This window comes from Lepus europaeus, chromosome 23 (genome assembly GCF_033115175.1).
Source record: "Lepus europaeus isolate LE1 chromosome 23, mLepTim1.pri, whole genome shotgun sequence".
Classification (NCBI taxonomy): domain Eukaryota; kingdom Metazoa; phylum Chordata; class Mammalia; order Lagomorpha; family Leporidae; genus Lepus; species Lepus europaeus.
Window position 1 is genome coordinate 27,694,236 of NC_084849.1, and position 27,819 is coordinate 27,722,054.

The 27,819-nt window shown below is 60.6% G+C and overlaps 4 protein-coding genes across 4 annotated transcripts in view; 3 read left to right on the top strand and 1 right to left on the bottom strand.

Annotated features, from left to right (window-relative positions):
- UBE2L3 (ubiquitin conjugating enzyme E2 L3) overlaps positions 1–9,789 on the top strand; it is a 48,683-nt gene extending 38,894 nt beyond the window's left edge. The window contains exon 4 of the mRNA XM_062182178.1: positions 8,406–9,789. Coding sequence (XP_062038162.1) covers positions 8,406–8,560 — 155 coding nt within the window. The 3' untranslated portion in view covers positions 8,561–9,789. The remainder of the gene's footprint in view (positions 1–8,405) is intronic.
- Positions 9,790–13,260: 3,471 nt separating this feature from the next.
- Positions 13,261–15,361, bottom strand: YDJC (YdjC chitooligosaccharide deacetylase homolog). The gene is made up of 5 exons (XM_062182330.1): positions 14,967–15,361; positions 14,721–14,880; positions 14,458–14,557; positions 14,112–14,289; positions 13,261–13,937 (listed from the first exon to the last, which is right to left on the bottom strand). The coding sequence occupies exons 1-5, from the start codon at positions 15,359–15,361 to the stop codon at positions 13,568–13,570; spliced, it is 1,203 nt and encodes a 400-aa protein (XP_062038314.1). The 3' UTR covers positions 13,261–13,567.
- Positions 15,362–17,459: 2,098 nt separating this feature from the next.
- Positions 17,460–20,871, top strand: CCDC116 (coiled-coil domain containing 116). Its single transcript, XM_062182331.1, has 4 exons — positions 17,460–17,531; positions 17,869–18,414; positions 18,536–19,120; positions 20,167–20,871. The coding sequence occupies exons 1-4, from the start codon at positions 17,460–17,462 to the stop codon at positions 20,869–20,871; spliced, it is 1,908 nt and encodes a 635-aa protein (XP_062038315.1).
- A 2,672-nt stretch (positions 20,872–23,543) lies between these two features.
- On the top strand, positions 23,544–25,032 carry SDF2L1 (stromal cell derived factor 2 like 1). The gene is made up of 3 exons (XM_062182156.1): positions 23,544–23,783; positions 23,918–24,114; positions 24,633–25,032. Exons 1-3 carry the CDS (start codon positions 23,594–23,596, stop codon positions 24,912–24,914), a joined length of 669 nt encoding a protein of 222 aa, XP_062038140.1. The 5' UTR covers positions 23,544–23,593; the 3' UTR covers positions 24,915–25,032.
- Positions 25,033–27,819: the final 2,787 nt, after the last annotated feature.

Here is a 27,819-nt window from a genome sequence, read left to right on the forward strand (position 1 = left end):
GGAAGCCCAGTGTTAGCGGCGGCAGTGCAGGCCAAGGTATTCCTGAGGTCCTGCCTGTCTGCCGGGATGATTGTCTCCAGTGAGCTGGTGACCTGCACAAGTATATAGGAGGCTGCTCTTGGCTGGCTGGGGACACACAGCCAGCCAGCCAGCCTCGGGGGTTGACTGGACACGGTGAGGGGGTGTGGGTGCCGGGCCCTGGAGGTGATGAAGGAGTGTGGGCCCCCCCCCCCCCCCCCCCCCCAGAGGGGAAGGGAGAGCCCTGTTTAAGGTGGCGTCGCACGGCAGCGAGCACGTGGTCCCAGACTTGAAGCAAGACGGGAGGCTGGCGAGGGCCTTTCTGCTTGGCAGGGCATGAGCTGAAGCGCAGGGCTCAGAGCCGGCGGTGCAGGGAGAGGGCAGGGGCCGCCATGCAGGTGATGCTTCCAGATGAAAGCGCAGGAAGTCCCAATCTCATATTCTGGGCGGCTTTCTTTAAAATCTGCTGCCTCCCACAGCATCAGCAGGAAGCTGGCTCCAAAGCACAGTAGCCAGTACTCCTCTGGCGCCCCAGCAGGGACGTGGCTGTCTCAAGTGCACCAGCTCGCCCCCAGAGCTTGAGTGTTCGCCCTTCAGACTGCTCCTTAGGAAGCCTGTCGCTTCCTAAGGGAATGGCACGGCAGCCTTCACGCACTTCTGTTCGTCAGCCAGGTCAGCGCCGGGGCCGGGGCCCTCCCAGCCAGGCTGCCTAGGAAAACCAGGGCTCGCGAGGCTCCCAAGGGTTGGATACAGGTGCGTTGCCGCCTCCTCTGGGGACAGTGGCAGCACAGGGCTATGGTGAATGTTCCTGCCTTAGCTTCAGAGCTGGGTGCAGAGCCTCCTGTGTTCTTCAGGGAGCCAGGTAACCTGGCTTTTCCATCTTGTGTCAAGTGTACTGTTGGCTTAGGATTTTCCAGGTAAAACTGGTACAGGTGCTGTCCTGTGTGCCCACAATTCTGGGAGCAGAATTGCTGTTTTGTGATTTGGAACAGTTTGGAGCTTTTTCCAGAAAGTTATTCTGTAGATTCTCATGGCATGGCCTCGAAGCCATACTCGCATCTCACATGCCTCGGGGGTGCTGTCCCTGACGCCCCATTTCCCGGTCTCTGGTTAGCTAGGGCTGCATTCTGAGCCCTGCAAAGTTCCCTGGTATAGAGTAGCAGCAGCTTCTCATCGTTTCTCGCCTGGGCTGGCTGGGGTCTTGCCTGCCTCTGGAGCTCCGTGGAGGCTGCTGCATGCTGGTGGGCCTGCTTCTCAGCTGTGGGGGCTGGGCTGGCTGGGGCACTTCTGTCCTCTCTGTGGCTGCTTGCGCTCCGCACAGCAAGATTGGAGCATGTCTTTGTAGCACGGTGGTCTCGGCGCTCCAGGGCAGAAGTGGAAGCTGTCAGATCACCTGCCGCTCAGGCACTGAATTAGCACACTGTCACATCTGCTGGATTCCCTTTTTAAAAAACACTTATCTGAAAGGCAGAAAGAGAGAGAGACGGTGGTTCACTCCCCAAATGTCCACATCAGTCAGGGCTGGACCTCGCCAGAGCCAGGAGCCTGTAACTCCATCCGGATCCCCAGTGTGGGTGGCCCGGAGCCACGAACTTGGGCCATCATCCACTGCCTTCCCCAGCACATTAGCAGGAAGCTGGATCAGAAGCAGAGGAGCTCGAGCGCATGTTGGGACACAGTGGGCCAAGCCACTGCCTGTGATGCTTGCATCCCATACGAGCTCTGGTTTGAGTCCTGGCTGCTCCACTTCCAGTCCAGCTCCCTGCTAACACACCTGGAAAAGCAGCAGAGAATGGCCCAAGGACCTGGGCCCCTGTCACCCATGTGAGAGACTTACATGGAGTTCCAGACTCCTGGCTTCAGCCTGACCCAGACCCAGCCATTGTGACCATTTGGGGAGTGAACCAGCAGATATAAGTTCTCTCTCTCTCCCTCTGTTCTTTCCCTGCCCCCCTCCCCCCAGCTTTTCAAATACATTTAATAACTCATTTTTTAAAAAAGCAGAGTAGTGGCCAGTGCCGCAGCTCAACAGGCTAATCCTCCGCCTGCGGCGCCGGCACCCCAGGTTCTAGTCCCGGTCCGGGCGCCGGATTCTGTCCCGGTTGCCCCTCTTCCAGGCCAGCTCTCTGCTGTGGCCCGGGAGTGCAGTGGAGGATGGCCCAAGTGTTTGGGCCCTGCACCCCATGGGAGACCAGGAGAAGCACCTGGCTCCTGCCATCGGATCAGCACGGTGCACCGGCTGCAGCGCGGCGGCCGCGGCAGCCATTGGAGGGTGAACCAACGGCAAAGGAAGACCCTTCCCTCTGGCTCTCTCTCACTGTCCACTCTGCCTGTCAAAAAAAAAAAAAAAAAGGCAGAGTAGCCAGGACTGGAGCTGGTACTCTGATACAAGATGTAGGTGTCCCAAGCAGCACGTTCACCTGTTTGGTTCACCCCTTTCCACTGGACTGTGTTCATCTAGCAAGTTCAGAATCAAAAGGGGCCTCTTGGTGGGAGGAGCAGTGGCTCTGCAGCAGGGTCGCAGGGTGGGAGAGCTGGTTGCAGAGGTGGGCCAGGAGCAGTGCCACAGTGCCTTGTTGGTGCCTGGGCCCGCTGGAGCCTGCTTGTCCTCGCTTGTCCCCAGTGGTGGCTCTCTGGGCAAGCTGCTGGTTCCCCACCTGGTGCCCCGCGTGGTGGGTGTCCCTGTTTCTCTGGCCGTTCCCTGACTGCCGTTTAGCCGCCGCCACCCAGAATCTGCCTGGCCGCTCCTTGCTTCACCCCTGAACACGCAGCGTCCGTGCCCCTTGCATCATCTGTTGTTGCCTGGATCCCCACTGATGACTCAGTCTCCTCAGACCCGAGTTCCGGGACCTCCTCGCCTCATGGCCTCTGGCCCACTCAGCCCTCCATATACACAGCCTTCCTGCAGCTGGTGTTACGCGGCACCACCCCTGTTACCAGCATCCTATATAGGTGCCGGTTCGAGTCCCGGCTGCTCCACTTCTGATCCAGCTCTCTGCAAATGGCCTGGGAAAGCAGTAGAAGATGGCCCAAGTGCTTGTGCCCGCCCCCAACACCCATGAGGGAGACCCGGAGGAAGCTCCTGGCTCCTGGCTCTTGGCTCCGGCTTTGGCCTGGGTATTACAGACATCTGAGGAGTGAACCCAAAGATGGAAGATTCTTCTGTATTTCTCCCTCTGTGTAAATCTGACTTTCAAATAAATAAGTAAATCTTTTTTTTTTTTTTTTATTTTTTTATTTATTTATTTTTTTGACAGGCAGAGTGGACAGTGAGAGAGAGACAGAGAGAAAGGTCTTCCTTTTGCCGTTGGTTCACCCTCCAATGGCCGCCGCGGTAGGCGCGCTGCGGCCAGCGCACCGCGCTGATCCGATGGCAGGAGCCAGGTGCTTCTCCTGGTCTCCCATGGGGTGCAGGGCCCAAGGACTTGGGCCATCCTCCACTGCACTCCCTGGCCACAGCAGAGAGCTGGCCTGGAAGAGGGGCAACCGGGACAGGATCGGTGCCCCGACCGGGACTAGAACCCGGTGTGCCGGCGCCGCAAGGCAGAGGATTAGCCTACTGAGCCGTGGCGCCGGCCAATAAGTAAATCTTTAAACATACTGCTGTTCCTCAGAAAGTCCTTAGACCAGCTCCATTGGCAGCTCAGAGTTCCCTGGCAGTCTCGTGAGGGAGGAAGCACGGAGAGTGGCCAGTGCTAGGGCTGTCAGCCGTAGAGTTAAGATGGATTTGGAATCTAAAGTGCAGCGTAATGCAGTAGACGGCAGCGTGCAGAGCCGCTGGTGAGCCTGCAGAGCCGCTCTTAGCCGCAGACGCCGAGGGAGTGAACACAGCGCCCACACCTGTCCCCAGCGGACGTGGAAGCGGAGCAGAGCTCTCTGCTGTAGCCACCTGAGGAAGGAGGCAGGTGCCCATTCGTGCCAAAGCACGTGTAGGCCTGCGGATAGCGTGCTGAAGGGCAGAGCTGGTCACCGGTGCCACACGTTCTGGGAGTCCATTGGCAGCTGAGCTTCCTTGTTCCCAGTTTCTGTATGTACAGGTGCTCCTGGTGCTTTCGTGATCAATCCCAGATGTGCACGGAAAGACGAGAACGTGGCGTCATTCCCAGCCCACGCCCCTGCTGACGCTGTGAGCTCGACAGTGCGGCTTTCTCCTGTCACGCTGTGGCAGGTGGCGCTCTGGTGCCACGTGTCTTGCATCTTTGTGCTTTAGCGATTTGAGATGGCCCCGAGTGTGGCGCCTCAGTGCTGGCTCTTGTTCACAGCACCAGAGGGAGAACACGTGTGTTGTCAGGTGGTGTCGTGGCCAGGAAGCCTGTGCTGGTGAGTCAGTGCTAGATATTAAATAAAGCATCTTTAAATATACATAGACCAGGGTTCTATCCAGATGGATGAAAAAATGTGAGCAGAGGCCTTTAGCAACCTAACTTTCTCCTAGGAGCAGTGATTCAGCCCTTCATCCATTCATCCAGCCGTCACGGCGAAGGGTGTAGATCGTAAGGACTGCACATAACAACACTCAGCTAGCAGTTGATGGGTGATCAGGACAGGCGAGCCCGCAGAGCAGACTGCTTGATTGTCATGGTCCGGGAAGGGGTTGGGCCAGAATAACTGCCTTGCGGTGATGGGTGTTCTGGAATTCAGTAGTGGTTGTGTACGGCTCTGTGAGTCCACTCAACACTGTGTGCTTTTTTTTAACAATTTTTTTTTTTTTAATTTTAATTTTTTTGACAGGCAGAGTGGACAGTGAGAGAGAGACAGAGAGAAAGGTCTTCCTTTGCCGTTGGTTCACCCTCCAATGGCCGCTGCGGCCGACGCATCTCGCTGATCCGAAGCCAGGAGCCAGGTGCCTCTCTTGGTCTCCCATGCAGTTGCAGGGCCCAAGGATTTGGGCCATCCTCCCCTACACTCCCGGGCCATAGCAGAGAGCTGGCCTGGAAGAGGGGCAACCGGGATAGAATCTGGTGCCCCAACCGGGACTAGAACCCGGTGTGACGGCGCCGCAAGGTGGAGGATTCGCCTGTTAAGCCACGGTGCCGGCCAACACTGTGTGCTTTTTAAAAGGGCTGTTTTGCAGCATGTGACTTGTGTCTTTTTTTTTTTTTTTTTTAAGAAAATAATAAGGAAGCATTAAACATTAAACCGAGGAAGCTGGCGTTGGCACTGCGTGTAACACCAGCGCCCGTATTGGCTGTGGGAGACCCGGGTGCAGCTGATGAGTTTGTGGCTTTGGTGCCTTCTCTAGAAGGCTGCAGCGTGGCGCACCTCCTGGGGCAGGGGCTGCCTTGGCGTTGCGTTCTGTGCTAGTGGAGCTCCCTGGGACGTTACCCATGGTGTTCATGCCTTCTGTTGCAAAGACACTTTCTATACGAATAGGAAAAACAGTGCGTGGGCCTTATTCTCTGATGAGAAGACAGTGAGAGTGGTGGGTAAAATTTGGTTTTTGAGCTTCTTCTTGTTGAAGAAACCAGAATAAGTTGTGAGGAGACAGGCAGGGGTGAAGCTGCGGCTTAACCCCACGCGCAGTGCCCGCTGAGTCCCAGCTCAGCTGTACGCCTGCCGCCCGGCCCTGGGCCAGCCTGTGGGCGTTTGGTTGAGAGGCCAGCCGGTGGTGAGCAGATGGGAACTTGCTCTGTCTCTCTTACTCTCTTCGCCTCTCGGATAAAGAAAATTGTGAAAGGTTGTGGGGAAAATTCAATTATGTGGAGGTTTATTTGGGTGCGGAAATGTTTTGAAAGCTTAAGTATCCTCACACAATGCCTCTGCTGTTCCGAATACGTGACAGAGGATGGCTGGGCCACAGCTGTGCTCTGAAGGGTCTGAAAGGCGTCCCCACAGCCGCTAGCGGCAGGCTCGGCACAGCAGGACTGTGCCCCGAGGAGGACAGACAGACTTGACAGAGTGCTAATAGGACAGTTTGGAAACCCTTGTAAGTAAAATGGAAGGACAAGTGAGTTCACAGAAAAGAGTGAAATTGACAAGTAGCCAACTTGGCCAGTGACTATCTCCTGAGAAAGCAGGTCTTCATAAGTAACAAATGGTGGCCGGCGCCGCAGCTCACTAGGCTAATCTGTCTGCGGCGCCAGCACCCCGGGTTCTAGTCCCGGTTGGGGCACCGGATTCTGTCCCGGTTGCTCCTCTTCCAGGCCAGCTCTCTGCTGTGGCCCGGGAAGGCAGTGGAGGATGGCCCACATGCTTGGGCCCTGCACCCCATGGGAGACCAGGAGAAGCACCTGGCTCCTGGCTTCGGATCAGCGAGATGCGCCAGCCGCAGCGGCCATTGGAGGGTGAACCAACGGCAAAGGAAGACCTTTCTCTCTGTCTCTCTCTCACTGTCCACTCTGCCTGTCAAAAAAAATAATAATAATAATTAACAAGTGGTTGGTTCTGTGCCGATACAGCTGTGCCAAGAGGGTCCCAGTGAGAAGTCGAGCCCCCGCGGCCACACCAGCAGGGGAGTGGGGCATCCTGGGCACTCAGCGCCCGGAGCCCAGGAGAGTCCTGAAACACGCATAAGGTAGTGAGTCTGCTGGGGCAGAGCCGTCCCTGATTGTGGGAAAGGACAGGGAGCCACCCGCTCGCGCTCAGGGGCAGGCGTGGGTCAGGCTTCCAAGCTGAGGGAGCAGTGTGACGTCCCAGTGCGGGTGGAAACAGCCCAGCCAGCGCACCCAGGGCCGGTGTTCCGAAATCCTTAGAGGTGCCTGTGGTGGTGGACGATGGCCCGGTGCTCGGTCCCCTGGCAGACCCGGTTTCAGTTCCTGACTGGCCTGGCCCAGTCTGGCTGTTTGCAGGCGTCTGGTTGCATGAAACCACTGGATAGTACAGCACACGAGCTCTCTCCCCCACCCCCTTCCCTTCCAAAGAGATGAACATGAACAAACATTTTAAGTTGATAGGGGGAAAAATGAACAAAGCGTTGTTTGAGGTGAGGCCACCCTCGCTGGGACTGGCGGGGCGGGAGATGGGTACTGGTTCCCGTGCCCATCCGCGGCCGCCTTCTGTCGGTGGTCTTTAACGGGAGTTTGCCACTTGAGTCACTGTTCCCTCCCCTCAGCTCTTTTATTATTATTTATTTGAAAAGTAGAGTTACAGACAGTGAGAGAGAGACAGGGAGAAAGGTCTTCCTTCCATTGGTTCACTCCCCAAATGGCTGCTGCAGCTGGCACTGCGCCAATCCGAAGCCAGAAGCCAGGAGCTTCTTCCTGATCTTCCATGCAGGTGCAGGGGCCGGAGCACTTGGGCCATCCTCCACTGCCTTCCCGGGCCACAGCAGAGAGCTGGACTGGAAGAGGAGCAACCGGGACTAGAACCCGGCGCCCATATGGGATGCCGGCGCCGCAGGCGGAGGATTACCCAAGTGAACTACAGTGTCGGTCCCCGCCCCTCAGCTCTTACAAAGCTTTCTGATGGTGTAGGGTGCACAGGGATCTGTGGCCAGCCGGCTGCAGCCATGTAATACCAGTGGCTGAATCATTTCTACGGGGCCAGGCTGGGGTAAAACAGAAAGGAAACATATGGAAACAGACAAAATACGCCTTCTGGGCCTGTCCAGAGGCGGTCTCCACCCAAGGGTGTGGGAATGGAGTTAGAGTGCTCTGCGCCACAGAGAAACTTCTAGGCCCTTTGCCCTGCCTGCTCTTTCAAGTCCAGCCACTCGTCCTGCCACTCAGCCTGTGCTGGCCCCTCCTTGTCTTTGCCTCCCCGAGCCCACTGTGGTCACAGGAGCACTCCCTGTGGTGCTGACTGGCCACGCCTTGGTGCACGCAAATCCACTCCTCGGCGAAACTGCAGGCAGAGCGTGGGCCCTGGTAACCGAGTGTGGACCACCAGCAATCCAGAGAGGGCAGGTGCCTTTCTGCAGGGACTGTCGTGGGGGCCAGGGGTGCTGGTGGTACGCAGGGGGCTAGGGAGTGAGTGTGGGGAGGCATGGGGCCACCAGCCCGAGCCACAAGTGTGACTTCTGCCTGCAGGAGTGACAGTGATGGCGCTGGCCACTGTCAGCCTCCCCGTGGCTGGGTGGGGAGGGTTCAGAAGCTCCCTGGGGTCTTCTGGGGTAGGCTCCTCAGAGACTGACAGGGACCGCCGTGTCACACACCTCTTCTTGTGCTTACTCCAACTACCGAGAACCTAGCACAGTGCCACGTGCTAGGCAGAGGTGGAGACACGCTGCCCAGTCCAGCGTGAATGAGAGCCTGCTGTCCCCAGGGGGCTGGGAGGGGCCGGGAACCAGGACTCCTACCTGCTGAGCTAGGAGGAGAGGCGGGCCGAGTGCTGGTGGCCAGAATGGCAGACAGCGGGTGTGAAGCAGTGTTGAGTTCTGGGCCATCTGCCTCCGCCCGGGCTCCTTCTGAGGCCCTTCTAACCCCGATGCCTTGTCCTTCTCTCCACAGTAATCCAGTCCCTCATAGCACTGGTGAACGACCCCCAGCCCGAGCACCCGCTTCGGGCTGACCTAGCTGAAGAATACTCTAAGGACCGTAAAAAATTCTGTAAGAATGCTGAAGAGTTTACAAAGAAATATGGGGAGAAGCGACCTGTGGACTAAAGTCTGCCACGGATGATTCCAGCCGATGTGAGCAGAGACCCCGAGCAGTGCCCTCAGACACCCCGCAAAGCAGGACTCTGTGGAAAATTGACACGTGCCACCGCCTGGCGTCCGCTCGTGGCAGTTACTAACTTTCTACAGTTTTCTTAATCAAAAGCGGTCTAGGTAACCTGTAAAGAAAGGATTAAAAATTTCAGATGTTCTAGTTCTGCTCTCTTTGTTTCAAAAATCACTGCTTCAATCTATCTCCAAAAATGGTGTTTCTTTTCTTGTCCAAATTTATCCAAAATCTTCAAGTTACATTTAGTCGATAAAGTTAAAAGAAAAAAAAAAAAAAAAGAGAAAGAGAAAGAAAAAAACAAAGGTTGTGGTTCCCCTGTCCCCTGGCCCTGCACTCCCACCTTCTCACAGCACTTGTTCACGCGCCCCTCGACCCAGCCCTGTCTCCTCCAGAGAGGAGAGGAGACAGCACCCGGCCTGGGAGTTAGTCCAAACTCTCCCGAATCCACTCTGTAACATCCTTTAAAAAACCACGAAAGCAAGCCACCAGCCACCACCTCTCCCACCCCTCACCCCTCAAAAAAAAATTGCGTGGAAAGGGAGGCCCCGCTCTTGAGTGAAACTCTGGCGAATGTTCCCACGGTGATGCTGATGAAATGGGCACACACCCCCTGCCTGTGTGCGTGACTGGACTGCGGCCTGGCCGGCCTGGCCTGCCCAGGAAGCCTGGTGACCCTGGAGGGAGGGCCTTCCAGCCCCAGGACATTGCCACAGCCGCTTGGGCCAGGAATTGCTCACCAGAAAGGCCCCCCTGCAGCCCCCCCGCCCCAAGGCCAAGGACGGCGCCCCTCCCTGCAGCCACCTCGGAAGATCTGCTGGTCACTGTGGGCCACGTGAAGCCAGTGCAGCCGCCGGAATTCCAAGGTCACCTGCCACCAGGCTGCAGCCGAGTGTGCCACGGAGCTCTGTCTGCCTCCACAGTGCAGCAGCCCACCGCAACCCTCCCGCGGCCCAGCGCGACCCTCTGTGGGATCGGAGCCCTTCCGGCACAGGCGCCGCCTGTCCAGCCCAGGAACGAGATGGCCTTCCTTCTCCCCTCTGGACTCACAGCCTTTGCCGAGTCAAGCTCCACTCGAAGCTCACTCAGTAATATCCTTTCAATGTGTTTTATATTGTTTTGATTGCCTTTTTTTGTAGAAATAAAAAATTGACCTTAGAATTTATCATCAGACGAACTTTGTAAGGATTTGAATGTTGCTGTCTTTTGCAAGGCACAAGTGGGACTGTCCCTGAACTAACAGAGGAAACTTCACTCGCTCGCACGCCCTGCTAACTCCCAGGGGTGGCGGCCGGCCAAGCGCCGCGCGTCACCACCCGTTTCTGCCACTGGCGGCTTCCCCTCTTGGCTGCCTGGGGACAGGAGCTGCTTTCTGTTTTAACCTTAGTTCTGTAATGTGAGATCTCTCCGGGGCTCGCAGACGCCCGAGGCCTGCGTGGAAGAGGCAGCAGTGGGTTAGGCAGTGGCAGCAGCATCTGTGTGGTTGTCCAGGCGCGTGGCCCCTGATGTGTGCGAATGAACCCGGCTTCTTTCTTTAGCGCTAGGGATGCGAGGGGCGGGTTTCTGGAGACCGCCTTGTGCCCAGGACAGAGGGGCACTGGGCCGGCGTTGCCACGTCGGCCGCTTCACAAGCGGAAAGGTGATGGTGGATTTTGTGTCACTCACACTCAGACTTGTAATAAAAATGCCAAATCCTGTCGGGAGCTGTCCAGATGAGCCACCGTTCCTTCCTGTCCAGAAATAATTGCCATTCTTGGAAACTGTCCCATTGCTTTGTATTTTCTGCCAACCTAGCTCTGCCTGCCTGTCAAACCCCCCGCCCCGCACTGGTCTCTGCTCACCACAGGGAGGTTGCCGTGTGCCGGCAGCAGAGCCCAGCTCTTCAATCAGCGGGCGCTCTGGCCTCTGGCTTGGGTGGCTGGCTCCTTCCAGCCGCGCCCCGGGGCAGGCTTCGAACAAGCAGGCAGGCCGCCCCGAGAGGCTTAGGTCCTCCAGGAGAAGGCGAGGGCTGGGCATAGCCACCCGCCCGCCACTGGCCCCAGGCTCGCTCAGGAGTCGGCACCTCGCCCGTTTCCTGGAAGTGCGCCGAGCCCTCCTGCTCTCTGCACCCCCCAGCCATGGCGGAGACTGGGCTTTTCTGAGATGCTGCCGCCCGCTCTGCTGCCCTCAATAAAAACGCTCTCCAATGCTGGTCTGATCGTGTGGGTTTCTTCCTCACCTGGGGTGGGCTGTGCCCAGGGGCCAGTGTGCCCGGAGACCGTGGAGGGGTGGCTGGGGTCTCTGATCTCTCTCACCCATCCACACCCTCGCGAAGAGGCTCACGGAGGAGTGGGCATTTAGCCTAGCAGTTAAGACACACACGTCCCACGGCAGAGTGCCCGGCTTCTAAACCTGGCTCTGCGCCGGCCTTGAGCTTCCTGCCAAGGCAGACCCTAGCAGCTAGCTAGCAGTGACGGCTCAAGGGACGGGCTGCCGCCACCCACGTGGGGGACAGACTGGGTTTGAGCTCTGGCTGTTGTGGGTAGTTGGGGAGTGAACTGGCAGATGGGAGCTCGCTCGCTCTGTTTCTCCGCCCATCAAAGCTGGTTGAGGGGGGAGCATTGAGAGAGAGTGCACAGAGGTTCCTGCCTCCCCATGGGTGTCTTGAGACCCATGCATGGATGCGTCACTTAAGCCCCACAGCCCCAACTAGCTGGGGTTATGACCCACAGCAGAGGTAAAACAGGCTCCCAGGAAGGTGGCTGTCGCCATCAAGATCGTGGGACTCAAGCTGTTCTCCCCGAATGGTGCCGCCGGAAACCCACCTGGGTCCCTGGGACAGCCGGCTGCCAAGGAGCTGCGGTGGCGTGGGCCTGGCCTGGGGTCCTCCGCCAGACCTGTCCTGTTAGCTGGGGCTGGAGGGTCTTGGTGGGGAGAAGCTTCCTGGGGTGTCACTTCTCTGTGAACTGGGGACAGCCCCGTGAGCACCGTGTCCCCCTTGGTACAGAGGACAAAATAGACCCAGAGAGCATCTGGCGTGACTTTAACTTACATTATTTGAGAGACAGAGAGGTCTCGTCTGCTGATTCGCTTTCCAAATACCCACAGCAGCTGGAGCTGGGCCAGTTCAAAGCCAGGAGCCAGGATCGCAATTTCCCGCAGTGCATGGCAGGGACCAACCATCCTACTGCTTCCCAGGGTAGCTGGAATCCAAATCAGAGCCGGGACTCAAACCTAGGCGCTCTGATGCCGGGTACCGGTGGCCCAAGCGTGTCAGCTGCTGGGCCACGCACCCACCCTGGCTTGTTGCATCCCGCCACTCAGCACGGCTCCTCCCGGGAGGTCCCTTTGAGCTCAGGAACAGCAAGAGCCTCTCTCAACTTGCCGAGCTCCATCTTCTGACCCTCTCTCTCACTTGGTCATTGTTCAGCCTGAGCCGAGTGTCTGCTTCATCACGCCCATGTCCCCTGCAGTGGGCCTTGTCACCATCTTGTACGTCCCGCCCGGGGCCCCAAGCAGTTGGCAGCTTCTGAGCGTGGCTCCCACTCTGACTTGGCAGTGCCTCTGGTCCCATGCATGTGCCATCTAGGTCCCTGAGCTGGTCCCAGCCCCCTTCTCTCCTCATCCATCCTTCCCTCCCATGGTTGTCAGCTCCATCTAGCGTGTGTGCAAGCCCTTGGGTCGTTTCCTGCCCACCCACACCTCTCTCCCTCTGAGCCTTGGCCCTGCAACACCAGCCGCCTCCCAGAACAAAACTGTAGTCGAACTCCAATCGCCAGAGCTGCCTTTGACCTCCCTGCTACTCACCCCAGCGGGCAGCGGGCAGGAGTGCAGCCAGACTACAATGGGCTCAAAGGCAAGGAGGGAGCAGGCTCACGGTGAATGAGTCCACAGGCATGAGGGAAAGGAAGTGAGAAAGGTACTGTGGCTGCAAGGGTCAAGGTCAAGGGTGCTGGAGGGCGCAGGGGCAGTTAGGAAGGAAGATGGGCACAGTCGAGGGGAGCAGAGGTGGGAAGGAGGCAGAGCCCACCCTTACCCATTTCATGCACATCCAATGAGCGAGCAGGTGCAAAGCCACCTGGATCTATAAGGCTGGGACCCTGGCACTGTGACATGAAGTTACACGAGACGAGGCGAAGGACCACGTGGTGGTCATCTGCCTTCCCGTCCTCCAGAGCTGGGTGGAGGGGGACGTTGTGTGTCCTCTGAGAAATCCCCCACCACCTTCCTGCATTGCAGGACCCCTGGCCCATAGGGCATCCACATGTCACCAGGCCCAGCTCAGAAACCCAGGATCCCACTTCCCACCGGAGACCGCCCCTGCCGAAGTCCAGACACAGTTCTGTGAGCTCTAGGATGTGTCCCCTAGAGCAGCTTACTTAGAACACGCGACTTCCTTTTGTTCTTCCAAATGGAGGTTATAACACGACCTGCCAAAGAGCAGCCTGGCGAGACAATCTGCCCACTCCTACCGCCACCCCTGCCCTGTCCTCTGTTCCTTCCCCCCAAAAAAGGATGGAGAAAAACTCCAGCTTGAACAAAACCGGTCCATATCTTCTCTGGAATATTCGCTTGGGGGTCAAGGGGCAGTGGCTCTGTGTTTCCTGTCTGTGAGGTTCCCTGGGTACAGTTCACAAACTACACAAGTTTGAAAGATGCACATAGCGTTTTATTAAATGTCACCGTCTCTGCCCACTGCCCTTAAACCATCACGGGTTTGACTGCGGTTGTGCGGGCACACCTGGGCACAGGCGGCACAGGCGGAGGCAGCCTGCAGCCAAGACTCGGGCGTGCCCATGCTGTGACTGTCACACTGGAGCCAGGAGGAACTGGCCACCTGGGCTTGAAGTGGCCCGCACCCGGAGCAGTCACGGACTCTGCTCCAGGGCTGGGTTCCAGACTGTGCCGAGGCTCAATGCTACCGCCTTCTCTGCACGGAGGGCCAATCAGAGCTGGGCCCTCGGTCGGCGTCAAGGTGTCGAGGGTTGCAGGAAGGGCTCCAGAGTGGCCCCACAGGGCACCCCCTCCCCGGGCCTCTTGGAGTCCAGGTCGTCCAGGGCGCAGAGCTGCACGCCGTCTTGGGCCAGCCGGGCCCGCAGCGTTGGCGCCGTGAGCACTCGTAGCTCGTGCAACCGCTCCCAAGAGCAGGAGAAGGCGTCCGGGCCCTCACCGCAGCCCCCCGCTGGAGGCACGCTGGGGTAGCCCGGGTGCGCCATCAGCTCGGCCGTCAGGGCGTGGCCCGCCGGCCTGCCTTCCAGGGCCCTCGCCAGCGCCCCCAACAGGCGATGGGCAGACATGTGTCGGCCGCAGGTGCTCAGGCCCACGAAGGCGTCCGTCCACCTGTGGGGTGACAGGCAGGGCTGGCTGGGCCACGGAAGGGCGCGGCAGAATGAGGGGTGGCACGCAGCCGGCCGACCCCCGCCCCTTCTTCCCTAGGTAGCCGCTGGCCGTGCCAGCTCCGCCCTGGGACCTGTGGGGGGGGACCAGGGCGCGGGCGGGGGAGGGGGTGCTCACCGCAGGCCGTGACGGGAGAAGGGGCCCACGGCGGCTCGGGCGTCACGCTCCACAGTGCAGGCGAAGGCGCGCGCAGGGGCCTCCAGCCACGCGCAGCCGCCCACGCCGCGTTCCAGCGGCAGCCGGGTGAAGCGGACCCCGGAAGCCTGCAGCGCCTCGGCGAACACCTGGCACACGCCTGCGGGCGGAGCGCGCTCAGAGAGGAGTTCGTCTGTGCACCCTCACCTGCTCACCTGGGGACATCCAGCTTGGTCTATCCCCGGGGGGCCCAGCCCCAGCAGGCTCACTTCCACCCGGGGGGGGGGGGGGCAGCCCCAGCCGGCCCCCGGGGCGCCGACCCACGCACCTGGGAGTACGTGCACGTGCTGGTGCCCGTCCACGTGCGTGGGGGCTCGGCCCAGCAACTCTCGGAAGCGGCTGAGTTGGGCCTCCAGCTCCTCCCGCACCTGGAGGGAGAGGTGACCGGGAACACCTAGTTTCCTTGCGGCTCCGAGTGAGCGCGCTGCGGAGTCCGAATGGGGGAAGCGTGCAGGCCGCGCTCCCGCCCTGGGTACCCTCGGGGCGAGGCCTTGCGGGGCGGGGGAGGGAGGGCACGGAGAGCAGCCGCACCTGGGGCAAAGCCACGTCCCCGGCCGCCACCGCCTCCCGGAATCCCATCTTGCCGAGAAAGAAGCCGTCGCGACCGAGCAGCGACGAGGGGCCGTGGCGGGCGGGGCCCACGGGGCGGCCCTCGGACAGGTTGGCGTGGAGACCCGTGGGGATGCCGTGCCTGAGGGCGGGCGCACGGACGTCAGCCGGTGCGGGAGGTTGGCCCCGAGCCCCCGCCCCCCTCCGGCCCCCAGCCCGGCCCAGCACCTGCGAGCCAGCTCCGCCGCGCTCTCCGCCGCCGCGCCGTTAACCAGCAGGGACACGCTGGTCACGGTGCCGGCCAGGAAGGCCTCCACGATGCCTTCATCGCGCAGCGGGCAGTACCCAAAGTCGTCCGCGGTGACCACCAGCCGCACGCGCGGCCGGGCCACGGCGGCCATCCCCTCCTCGCCGAGGGAGGGGGCAGCGGGGGCCGCCCCGCCCCGCCCCGCGCGCGCACGCCCAGCGGCTGCCGCCCGCGGCCTTTGTTGTCGCCACCTGGCGGTGACGGCCTGGCCCTGCAACTGCCGCGGCAGGATTGACTGCCACACGGTCCGAACTTCCTCCCGCGGCGGCAAACACCATCGCGCGGGAGCCTCGGCGAAGTCAGGGCACGCGTGCATTGCCCTTTGGCTCCGTGCACCCGCGAGCTTTCTGAAGCCCTTCGTATCTGATATGCAGAATTGGAAGTGACCTTCCAGGGCTTTCTCTTAGCAAATCAACACACCCAATTCCTCTTCCTCTCCACCGAAAACTTTTTTTTGGTCTCATTTAGAGAAGATAAATATGACATGCGAGTTTTATCTCATTATTTTTAAAGACTTATTCATTCGAGAGGCAAAGACGCAGAAAGTGGGAGAAGGAAGCGGGCGGGTGGGGGAGAGTTTTCCATCCGCTGGTTCACTCCCCAAATAGCTGCAACAGCCAGTGCTGGTCCTGGTAGACGTCAGGAGCCTGGAGCTCCATCCTGGTTCCCCTTGTGGGTGCGGGGACCCATGCACTCAGGCCATCTGCTGCTGCATTTCCAGGCACATTAGCAGGGAGCTGGATCGGAAGTGGAGCAGCCGGGACTTGAACCAGTGCTTGGATAAGGGATGGCATGCCAAGCTGCAGCTTAAGCTGCTGTGCCACAAGTACCCACCCCTTAGCTCATTCTTGTAATTTTTTTTTAATAAGAGTGTCTTTGGCTTTTTTCACTCTATTGGGTGTTTTCATCTAGATTGCCTATTGTCCTTTGATGAATTTTTTTCCCCCTAAGAGTGTTTCCCTTGATTTGTAAAAGCCTCAAATAATGAGAAAATGAACAAAACACATACACCATTATAGGAAAGCAACAGCCCCGGCTTCCATCTCGAGCCCTGTGCCAGGCTACAACTTTCACCTTCACGACATCACTTATTTTTTTTTCTTTTGCCCCCTCTCTGGCCCAGGAAAGCTTTCCTTACTTGTGACTAAGTCACCATGAAAATCATGAAAACCAGAGTTTTTGTTACACCCGGGGCTGCCTTTGGTTTTCCCTATGGGGAAGGGTCTATCGGTGCCCAGACTATGAAGCCGGTGACGCCATTCTTGTTCCACGGCCGGAGATCCTGAGGCTCAGACCCAGGAGGCATGGTCCTGCTGGGGAGTAGTGGAGTTGGGCCTGGCCCGGTGGTCCTGGGTTGGCTCCGGTCCTGTTGGCCCCCTACCTCAGGGCCAGAGTGGACTCTGAGAATAACAAACAAGGCATCAGGGAACCTGGAGAGGGCTGGAGGCTTCACAGAGTCCTTCTCCCGAGCTCTTGGCCTAGGAGGCTGTTGTAACAACCACTGATGACCCCAGTCCACCACCGCCGCCCACTGGGAAGCTGATCCCAGAAAGGTCAGAGGCTGGGGCTGGCGGGGTCACAGGCTGGAAGGCGGAAACTGACATATACTGAGCACCCACTGGGTGCCAGACCTTGGAAATATCAGAGGTTAGGGGTGACTGGCTCAGGCTCTGCCCAAAGCAGGCGCCTGTCACACAAGCAGGTGACACCCTGATGGGAGTATTGTCTCCCAGTGGGGCCGTCAAAGCTGTGGCTCTGGCTCGCGAGGTCCCCGCGGCACGGGTGCGGACCACGGCTCCAGGGACCGGACCGAGCCGGGTCGGAGGGGAGGAGGGTAGCAGCATCTCTCTGGTCCCCTGGCTCCCTGAGAATGGGGCGGGGCGGAGCGAAACCCCGCCTAGCGAGGGAGGAACCAACGCAGACCACGCCCCCACAACCATTGTGTCGGGGGAGTTAGCGGGCGACCGTCCCAGTGTAAGCCAATCAGAACGCGGTATGCAAATTGGTGAGCTGGGCGGCCGCCTGGAGACTCGGAGCGGTCCGCGCCGCCGCCCTCCCTCCGGCGGGCGCACGGGGCACAGGACTGCGCGTGGCTGAGCCGGGGTCTCAGGTGAGCGGGTGGGTGGGCCGGGGCCGGGAGCAGAGGCCGGGTCGCGCGGGGTCTGGGAGCGCACTCAAACCCAGAGATGCTCGGAGGCACGATTTCGGACGCTCTTCGGAGGACCCCCCCCCCAATACACACACACATACTCCAGGCTCATCAGACTGTCCGCAGATGCCTGGGGATCGCGGGGTGCGGGGAGACTGTCCCCCTGCAGCCTGGATAGACCCTCACAGCCGTCTCCCCGTCCTTGCACGCAGTGCTGTGGATCGCAAGGGAGAGGAAGCCGGCAGCGGGCCTGGCCACCCGCACCATGGCCAGCTCCCGCTACCACTCGGGATACTTGGCCGACGATGAGGCCGGCCACAGTCCCTATGTGGCCCGGGTAAGTGATCCCCCGCAAGGGTCCCGGTGCGTTCCCCCTCAAACCACAGCTCCCTGGCTCGGTGCCTGTGGGCCTCCTTAAGCAGCCGTGGCTGCTGCCTTGCCCTTGCCCGGGCCCTCCTGGGGCCTCATCACCCCCACTTCCCTTCCCCGTGTTCCCCGCTGACCTCCAGCGACCCCAGGAGGGGTCCTCGGGGCCTAGGGCTCAAGGTGCAGAAGTAGGTGCTCCGGGCAGGGGCGACAGAGCTGGCCTTGGGCATATGGGGAGCCAGGGTCCTCTCCCGCCCTGTAAAAGGTGTCCCTGCCCACTGCCCACTGCGCTCTGCCTGTCTACCCAGGTGCAGTCTCTCAAGAAACCCCCGTTGCCACAAATGGGGTGGACCCGTGTGCCACCCCCGCGGTTCACGCGGGGCACCTCAGCGCAGCCGGGTCCCCGCCGAGACACCAAGGGCCCCCAGCCCTTCGGCAGCTTCCTGGATTTCCTGACCGAGGGTCAGGTGCTTGAGAGCCTGCAGACGGTGGTAGAGGAGGCAACGGAGCGCATGGCCACCATGAAGACGGGGGCTGGTGTGCCGCTGGTGGAGGTGCGAGATCCGGTGGTGGAGCCGGCAAGCGGAGGGCGGAGGCCCCGGGCCCGGCCCACCTGGAGCACAGTCTGCCGGCACCGCGCTCAGCCCAGCCTGTGCGTCGGCCGCCCCAACAACTACCCATCGCGCTGCAGCTCCGAGTCGGACTCCCGCAGCAGCCTCACTGCTGACTGGCTGGGGTCCCACGGCCAGGGCAGTGACCTGGGGGCCCGAGGCTCAGGCTCCCTGCCCCCTCTGAAAGACAGGCTTTTGCTGGAGCAGAGCCTCAAGCGGTTACTGAAACTGGAGAGGAAAGGGGTGAGATCCGAGGGCCAGACTTGGCGGCATGGGGATGCGGTGGGGTGGGGTGGAGACTGGGGCGGGAGGGCTGGCGGCTTGGCAGGATCCTGGGCAGGCCTGATTCCCCCTCTCCCCACAGAAAAGCAGGAGTCAGCCCTCCCGGAAGGACTCCCTGCGGTGGGATTCCCTGGGCAGCCAGACCACCAGCCAGTGGTCCCCGGAGCAGCCCCTGTCCTGGTTCTCAGACCTGCTGAGTTCCAGCACGGGCACCCCGGAAGCATCAGGGCAGACGCCCAGCGAAGAGGAGCTGAGCTTCCTCAAGCAAGAGTTGGACAAGAAGCTCATGGCGCTGCTGAGCCAGCCAGCGGCCCTCGACCTGCCTGGCTACTGCTCGCTGCACCAGCCCCACTGCACCCTGGACTTCCTGGCTCAGCATCACCTGTTCCCCGCGCTGCAGAGCGTGGTCAGCCAGGCTGTGGACAAGCTCAGCGGTGCCCGGCGGCACGACGGCTGCCCACTCTTCCCCGCCAACGTGGAGGCCTCGTCGGAGCTGCCCCTCCACTACGATCTGCTGCCCTCAGGCTCCCAGCTGGCCTCGCCCACCGACAAGGAGGAGGCAGCGTCCCCCAACACCACCACCTCCATGCCCAGGATGGAGCACAGGAAAAGCAAGGGCACACAGGGCTCCCCCTCCGTGACTAGTGCCACCAGATTCAAGCTCAAGGTGACACCCACGGGAGAGCCCGCTGTCCCAAGCCTCTCACATCACCCCAAGCAGGAGGGGCCTGTCTCAGAGCCCGAATCCCAGAAACCGCCTGTGTCCCTGAGCTCCAGCCACAGGGCCCGGCCCTGGCGGGGCCTGCACCTCACGCTGCCAGCCCCTGGGGTCACGGTGGAGGTGGCCTCCAGCCATGGGTGCCTCAGGGGCCCGATCACGCCTCCACCCCTGTCCTCCTGCCCGTCCTCTCCCCGCTACTTCGTCCCCATGCCCTCTCCCACCACATCCTTAGTAAGAAGCCTTTCCCAGTCCTCGGCTTCTCTCTACCAGGGCTTGCATTCCCTGGGAGCTAGATTGTGGGCCAAGGGCTCCTTCACCCACCACTGCTAGCAGCGCTGTCACCAGGCGAGGCGGCCCCAAGGTCCAGGCCTCTTGCCCAGTGCTGTTGGAAATCTCCCGGGCAGGGGGCAAAAGCCAATGGAGGGTGTTTATCAAAAAAAAAAAAAAAAGAATAAAAGTTATTTTTTATCCTGGGTCTTTTTTTTTTTTTCTTAACCATTGATTTTGAATCTTGGAGGCCCTGCAGCAGGAGAAAGGGCCTTTCTCATCCCTCACGGGCAGCAGCCTTTGGCCCAGGGCGGGCTTGAATTCTAGGTCTGGCTGCCTGTAACCCAGGGGCAGGGGCTCACTCTGCGCATGCGTGTACGCTGCTAAGTGGCGGAGTTGGGGGGTGCTCAGAAAGGGAAGATAGCAAGGAGCAGGTGGCTCGCCCCCTGGGGGGTATCCCGGCACAGGCACTGTCCCGGCAACCTTGTCCTCAGCTGTCACAGCCCCAGGCCTGGGTGGGAGCCGGGGTTTGGGTGACACTGTGATCAAGGCTTGGCTATTGAGTGTGACAGCACCATCATGTGTGTGGGGGGCCAGGCATTCGTATCAGGGCGGGGTGGAGCTGTCCCTAGGGGCAGCAGCGGCGGCGGCGGCGGCGGGCAGGGGCGTGGACGCAGTGTGATCTGTCTCTCCTTTTCCCTCCCGGGCTGGCTGCCACACAGCAGAGCTCCAACAGCAAGTTCTTGAATAAGAAGCCACTGCCCTCCATCTCGCCCACGTCCAGCGTGTCCCAGCTCTCCGACCCTGGGTACAAGGAAATCTCCAGCTTCCTGGTCGAGCGCGCCGTCTCCCTGCTCATCTGCAAGTACAAATTCGAGCACAACCTCGCCAAGAAGCTCGGCTTCCTCTCCAGGCCCATCACTGAGACGCTCATGGACCTGAGGCTGGGCTTTAAGACGGTGAAGGGTTCGCACATCCGGCTGTCCTCCCAGATGGACTGGAGCTGCTTGCTGCACAAGTTGGAGGGAGCCAAGCAGAGGAAGCCGGCGGCCCAGCTCGCCACACAGCACGGTGGCCCGGCCTGCGCCAGGCAACCGGAGCCAAGCACCACCCTTGGCTGGGAACAGGCCACCGAACCCTTCTTCTCTTCCGACACGGAGCTGCTAGGCAGCCAGCTGTACAGCCCCCGGGAGTCTACATCACAAGATGGACAGACACCCACGAGTCTGTCGGAGCCCAAGCTGTCCATGTCCTCCGGCACCGGCATGGGCACGAGTCCCCCCAAGTCCAAGAAAAGATTGGATGGAGAGTACAGTGAGGGTCGCGACGGTGCTAGTGATGATGAGGGGGAGGGGGACGAGAACCTGAGCCCCCCGTCGGAGGCCTTCATCAGCCACTATGTCAACCTGAACCCCGTGGATCCCCTATGAGGTGGGGGATCATCCCCCAGGGAACCTCCCCTGGATGTTTGCTCTGAGCACTCCTCTCCCTGCTCCTCTGCCAGCACCCCCAGAGTGGCTGCCGCCCAGCCAGCCCTCGCCCTGAGCCCACCGTCAGCTCTGCTGAGACTCTCAAGGCAAGGATGAGAGAAACAGACATAAAGCATATGTTGATGAGCTTGGTTCCCTCTTTATTTAGAAGACAGTGTGGGGCTGGTGCTATGGTGCAGCGGGTTAAAGCCCCGGCCTGCAGTACCGGCACCCCATAAGGGCAGGTGCCAGTTTGAATCTCAATTGCTCCACTTTTCATCCAGCTCCCTGCTAATGCACCTGGGAAAGCAGCAGAGGATGGCCCAAGTGCTTGGGCTCCTACACCAAAATGGGAGACCTGGATGGAGCTCCTGGCTTTAGCTTGGCCCAGTTCCAGTCGTTGCGGCCATTTGGGGAGTGAACCAGTGGATGGAAGATCTCTCTGTGTCTCTCCCTCCCTCTCTCTGTAACTCTGCCGGGGTGGGTGGGGGGAGACATAGAGAAAGAGACAGAGTCAGAGAGAGAGAGAGAGGTCTTCCAACCCACTGATGTGTTCTATAGGTAGCTGCAATAGACAGAGCTGAGCCAGGCCCAAGCCAGGATCCAGGAGCTTCAGAGATTCGAACCGGTGTTGCAGTCGGCAGCGGCTTAACCCACTACGCCACAGTTCCAGGCCCCCGAGCCTGGTTCTCTTTGTCCTGAAACTTGCCTTGTTCCTGTGCACCTGGCTGTGAGTAGCATCAGAGCTCTGAGCCTGTGACCCTGTGACCTCACCTCGACCTGCAGTTTTCCTGGTCCTTCCAGCCTGTTGGGGACTGCTGGTGGTGTCTGACTCGGGGCCCCTGCTTCTCCTGGCTCCCTCCTGGCTATGACCAGCCACATACCCTGCACCGCCTCTCCTGGTGCGCTCACAGCTACCTGTCTTCCAAATCTGTATTTCCCAGCTCCACCTCCTGAATGTCTGGAGTCTCCACGCCAGGCCACGTGGTGGTCACTGGTCAGCCAGGGCCTGGCCACATCTGACGGCCACTGGTGGTGCCTCCCTGTCCCAAGCTGGACCAGCCACAACTTCCCCAGGAGCCCGCAGTCGGGGTTGAGGGACCTGGACTGTTGCAGAATGTGGACTAGTGCTGAGCTGCCAACATGCACCCCATGCACACAGGCAGACAGCCCACCAGGAGACAGTAGCTCCCTGCTAATGCACCTGGGAAAGCAGCAGAAGCTGGCCCAAGTCCTTGGGTTCCTGCACCCACGTGGCAGGCCTGAGTTCCAGGCTTCTGGCTTCAGCATGGCCCAGCTCTAGTCATTGTAGAGAGAGAGAGAAAGCCAGCAGATGAAAGATCTAGCTCTGTCTTCCCCTCTTTCTCTATAACTTTGCCTTTCAAAAATTTTTTTTGAGAAGTATTTTTTTGGAGAGAGAGAGAGAGAGGGAGAGAGGGAGAGAGGGAGAGAGGGAGAGAGGGAGAGAGGGAGAGAGAGAGATCTTCTGGTCTTCCATCCAACTGTTCCACTCCCCAAATGGCTACAATGGCCAGGGCTGGGCTGGGCTGCAGCCAGGAGCCAGGAGCTTCTTCCAAGTCTTCCACAAGGGGTGCAGGGGCCCAAGCACTTGGACCATCTTCTACTGCTTTCCCAGGTGCATTTGGGGAGTGAGCCAGCGGATGGAAGATCTCTCTCTTCCAAATGGCTGCAACAGCCGAAGCTGGGCTGACCCGAAGCCGGGAGCCTGGAGCTTCCTTCAGGTCTCTCCCGTGGGTGGCAGGAACCCCAATCGCTTGGGCCGTCTTCTGCTGTTTCCCCAAGGGCACCAGCAGGAAGTGAAGTAGCTGGAACTGAGCCCACATGGGAAGCCAGCGCCCCAGGCGGCAGCTTAACCCACTGCACCACAACGCCGGCCCCTGGCTGATTTATTTAAAACGAACTTTTCTCCTTGCTTTGCTGGGGCCCCTGTGCCTTGCCTAGTCAGTGTTTGGGGTGGTGTAGCCCAGAGCCAGATCCCCTGAGACCCCCAGCGCAGGGGCCTGGAAGGAACTCCGCTCAACCCAAGGATGCTCCTGGCAATGGATAAGCAAACGGCGGTATAAGCTCTCCTCCCCTTCAGCCGACGCACGGTCACCCAGGCTCGCTTGCTCACGCCCCGTGGCCTGTGCTGTCCCTTAGGCGGCTCCGGGGCCCCCTGCACCTGCACCATAGCTCCGTGCTGCCCTCTGCTGCCCCAGGGGCCAAATGTCACAGTGGCCAGGGAACTTCAGAAAGCCCAGGTGCCTTGGGGATCTGTGTGCTCTGGGACCCCGCAACCTCAAGACCCTGCAGCCGCCGGCGCGCAGTCTGAGCGCAGAGACCCTAGCGTCCAGGAACACGCAGGGGCCTGAGCCGGGTGCACCGGGGGAATGGGCGGCAGCGGGACTCGGCGCTCTCATCCACACGCGTTTCCCATTGGCGAGTGCTCGGAAGCGTGGACCAATCGAACGCGTCCTCGTGTCTCCAGCCCCCTCCCAGACGCCTCGCTACCAAGCCGGAGGGGCGGGTCCCCGCCCCCGCGAGCCAATGGCGTCGCAGAGGGAGAGCCGCGCAGGCCGGCGATTGGCCGCTGTGGGGCGGGGCGCTGTCAGAGCCGGATTGGCCCCGCGGCGAGGACGGAAGCGGCCGGTGGGACCCGAGCGCCTCAAGCCCGGCGGCGGCGATGTGGAGCGCGGGCCGCGGCGGCGGCGCTGCGGGGCCGGTGCTGCTGGGGCTGCTGCTGGCCCTTTTAGGGCCGGCCGGCGTGGCTGCCAAGACCGGCGCGGGGTTCGTGACGTGCGGCTCGGTGCTGAAGCTCTTCAACACGCACCACAGGGTGCGGCTGCACTCGCACGACATCAAATACGGATCCGGTGCGCGGGGGGCGTGTGGGCCGCTGTGTGTGTGGGGGGAGGTGGGGTCCCGGGCGATGGGGGGCCGGCCGGGGGGCCCGAGAGCGCCGCGCCTGACGGGAGACGCCGCGGCCGGCCCGGGTGTCGCTCCTCAGGCAGCGGCCAGCAGTCGGTGACCGGCGTGGACGCTTCGGACGACGCCAACAGCTACTGGCGGATCCGCGGCGGCGCGGACGGCGGGTGCCCGCGCGGGGCCCCGGTGCGCTGCGGGCAGGCGGTGCGCCTCACGCACGTGCTCACCGGCAAGAACCTGCACACGCACCACTTCCCGTCGCCGCTGTCCAACAACCAGGTGGGTGCGCCCCCTTTTCCCTGACCCCCCACCTGCCCGGCTCTGAGCCTCAGCTTCTGCGAAACGGGAATTCCGAGTCAAGGGGGCGGGGGTGGAAAAAACGCGCGCCGAGCGCCCCCTCTTGGGACTTAGCGGTACTGCAGGGGGTCCCGCCTCCCGGGAGGGGGCGGTCTGCACGTCCAGGGTCGCTCCTCTTGTAGGCGCTGGTGGGAGCCCACAAGCAGAGGGAGCAGGAGCTCCAGGCTCGGGCTGGCCCGGAGGAGCAGGCAGCAGAGGCGGAGAGAGAGGGAGCTGGTGCCCAGGCTGGAAGACGTTGGCATCTGGGGGGTGGTGCTCCAGGAAGGTGCTTTGGGGTTAAGACAAAGTTGGTGATAAAGACCCTGCGGGATTGGGGAGAGGGGTTCAGCCTTGGACGGGGGTGGGGAGCATGTGAAGAAGCCAGCCTTAGCTCCCTGGGGTGTGAGTGCCCTTGCCGGCCGAGTGGCCCTTGGCGGTGACCACTGTGCATACACACGCAGGAGGTGAGCGCTTTTGGGGAGGACGGCGAGGGGGACGACCTGGACCTGTGGACGGTGCGCTGCTCCGGGCAGCACTGGGAGCGCGAGGCCGCGGTGCGCTTCCAGCACGTGGGGACCTCCGTGTTCCTGTCGGTCACCGGCGAGCAGTACGGGAACCCGATCCGGGGCCAGCACGAGGTGCACGGCATGGCCAGCGCCAACACGCACAACACGTGGAAGGCCATGGAGGGCGTCTTCATCAAGCCGGGGGCGGAGCCCGCTGGGGCTCACGACGAACTCTGAGTGCGACGAACTCTGAGTGCGGTGGGCGGCCAGGGAGGGCCAGAGACTTTGGCGGGTGTGGAGGGAGTTCCCCAAGTGCCTTTGTGATTAAAGAATGCCCATCCGTGGTTGTGTTTGGCCCTGAGCCTGGGGCTGACCGGGAGGCTCCAGCAAGCACTGGGATTTCTGCCTCAATGCGAAGAGGCCAACCTGGCCTGGCTGAATATATCCATAGCATCACCTGCCCTTTCTTCCTCCCTCCTTCCCGTTCACCCTCCTCCCTCTCCCGTGCCTTCTCTTTCTTTCCTTGGTGAGACGAGAGAGAGAGAGAGAGAGAGAGAGAGAGAGAGAGAAAGTCTCCCATCCCGCCAGTTCACTCCCCAAAGTGGCTGCAACAGCTGAGACCAGGCCAGGCCAAAGCCAGGCTCCTGGAACTCCATCTGGGTCTCCCACATGGGTGGCAGGGGCCCAGGTACCACAGCCAACACCTGCTGAACCCCTGAGTGTGGGGCAGAAGCAGAATTAGATCCCAAGTACTCTGACATGGGATGCGGGCATCCCAAACAGCATCCTTTTTTTTTTTTTTCCTTGAAGATTTATAGAGAGCAGAGAGAGACAGAGACCATCCATCTGCTGATTCACCCCCCCCCCCAAATGGCCACAACAGCCAGGACTGGGCCAGGCTGAAGCCAGGACCCAGGAATTCCTTCCAGGTCTCCCACACAGGTGCAGGGGCCCAAGCACTCGGGCCATCTTCTGCTGCTTTCCCAGGTGCACAAGCACGGAGCTGGTTCGGAAGAGGAGCAGCACCAGGACTTGAACCGGCGCCTGTGTGGGATGCCGGTGCTGCAGGTGGAGGCTTAGCCCACTGTGCCACAGCACCGGCTCCACCGGCCAGCATCTTAGCTGCCACACCAAGTGCTGCCTCTGCTGACGTTTTGAATGCTTTTGCATGCACTGCGGTACTGCCTTCAGCAAGTGCGGGCCTCCATCCTCCCCGGGTGGTACCCGGCCCCTTCCTGTTGAGGGTTGGGGCTGTGTCCCCGCGGCAGGGTGAGCGGGGGTCCCATCTCCTGCCAGCCGGGGTGGGGCACCGAAGAGGTGACCTCAGGCTCCCGGCCGTCTCCACCCAGGGCCAGGTGAGGGCTGTGTCCTCCCGCTGGAAATTAGCAAGCACAGGGTCCCTCATCTTGGTACAAGCAGCACCCCACCCATCCTCATCCTCCCCGGAGCCCCTAGGTGTGCGGCATCTCAGGTCCCGACCGTGACCGCCCAAGGCTATTGCAAGGGATAGCAGCCACAAAGGACTGCCTTGCGCAGACACCAGAGGGGAGGCGCAACTTGGGGCGGTCAGGATCCCCACCCGGGAAGAAAGGAAGCCGGCAGGAGGCATTGCCGGTGCGTGGGTGCCCTCTAGAGGTGACGACGGGGGTTACAAGCTTCCTGGATTTGCCAACTCCGCGGAGTAGGGGCTTATTAAGGGAAACGCTTAAAGGGTGCCCATCCCCGAAAAAGAACCAGAGAGGCCAAGGTGGCAACTGGCTGGAAGGGGCTTGGAATCGTGTGGCCATCTGGGAGAACCGTTGGTCTTATTTAAAGGATGGGGCAGCATGGCAGAAAAGCTCTGCCCATTTGTGAATTTGGGGGAGGGAGTGGACAGGAGGGTGGTCATGTGTAGGCCATTGGTCCAGTACACCTCCCCTCCCCACCTGCTACTGCCACTGTGTGTGTGTGTGTGTGTTAAGGTTGATGGATTGATTTGAAAGGCAGAGTAGCAGAGAGGGAGAGACATCGAGGTCTTCCATCTGCTGGTTCACTCCCCAAATGGCTGCAATGGTCGGAGCCTGGAGCTCCATCTGGGTCTCCCATGTAGGTGGCAGGAGCCCAAGGACTCGGGGCCATCATCCATTGCTTTCCCAGGCACATTAGCAGGGAGTTAGATAAGAAGTGGGCTAGCTGGGACACCAACCAGCACTCATAGGGGATGCTGGCATTGCAAGTGGCAGCCCATCCCACTGTTGCACAGCACTAACCCCTGCCAACCTTTTTAATTAAATGTCATTTATTTATTTATTTGAAAGGCAGTATTACAGAGAGAGAGAGAGAGAGAGAGATCTTCCATCCACTGGTTTACCCTCAAATGGCTGCAACAGCTCGGGCCAGAACAGGCCAAAGCCTAGAGCCAGGAACTCCATCTGGGTCTCCCGCATGGGTGGCAGGGGCCCGAGCACTTGAACCATCTTCTGCTGCCTTCCCACGTGCATGAGCAGGGAGCTGGATTGGAAGTGGAGCAGCCAGGACTTGAACTGGCACCCATACAGGATGCCAGCATTGCAGGCGGCCCCCCAAGCCACTGTGCCACAGCGCTGGTCCCCTGCCAGCCTTCTTGGGCATCATTTCAAATCCATCCTCCCCTGCCCTCCCTCACCTGACCTGAGGATCTGAATGGAAGTAGAGGGTCGGGAGACAGAAGGAAAGCAGCTGATGATGGACATTTTGTCAGTTACCCCTTTGGGCAACCAGAGCTCAGTCACATTAGGGAATCTGGGCCGCAGTGCAGAACTCCAAAGAGGTGTGGAAGCCGGGGTAGTCACCCACCATGGGTTGCCCAGGCCTGCTGGGCAGTGGGGAGGGGGTGGGTAACCACTCTGAAGTGCTTACCAATGTACAGGAAGGGGCTCTCAGACCAGAATAAAGCCCCCAGGCAGAGCCACGACCTACAGTGCAGAGGACACTGCAAGTCCCAGGGGCACCTCCGCCAGTCCCTTCTGGGCAGGACTAGCCCACTCCCGCCTCTGTCTGCCCACCCTTGCCCAGCACAGTCAGGTGGGGAGTTTTCAGAACAGATCCCAGCGGCCGGCACCGTGGTGTAGAATGCTAAGCCGCCTCTGCAGTGCCGGCATCCCATATGGGCAACCCCAGGGCT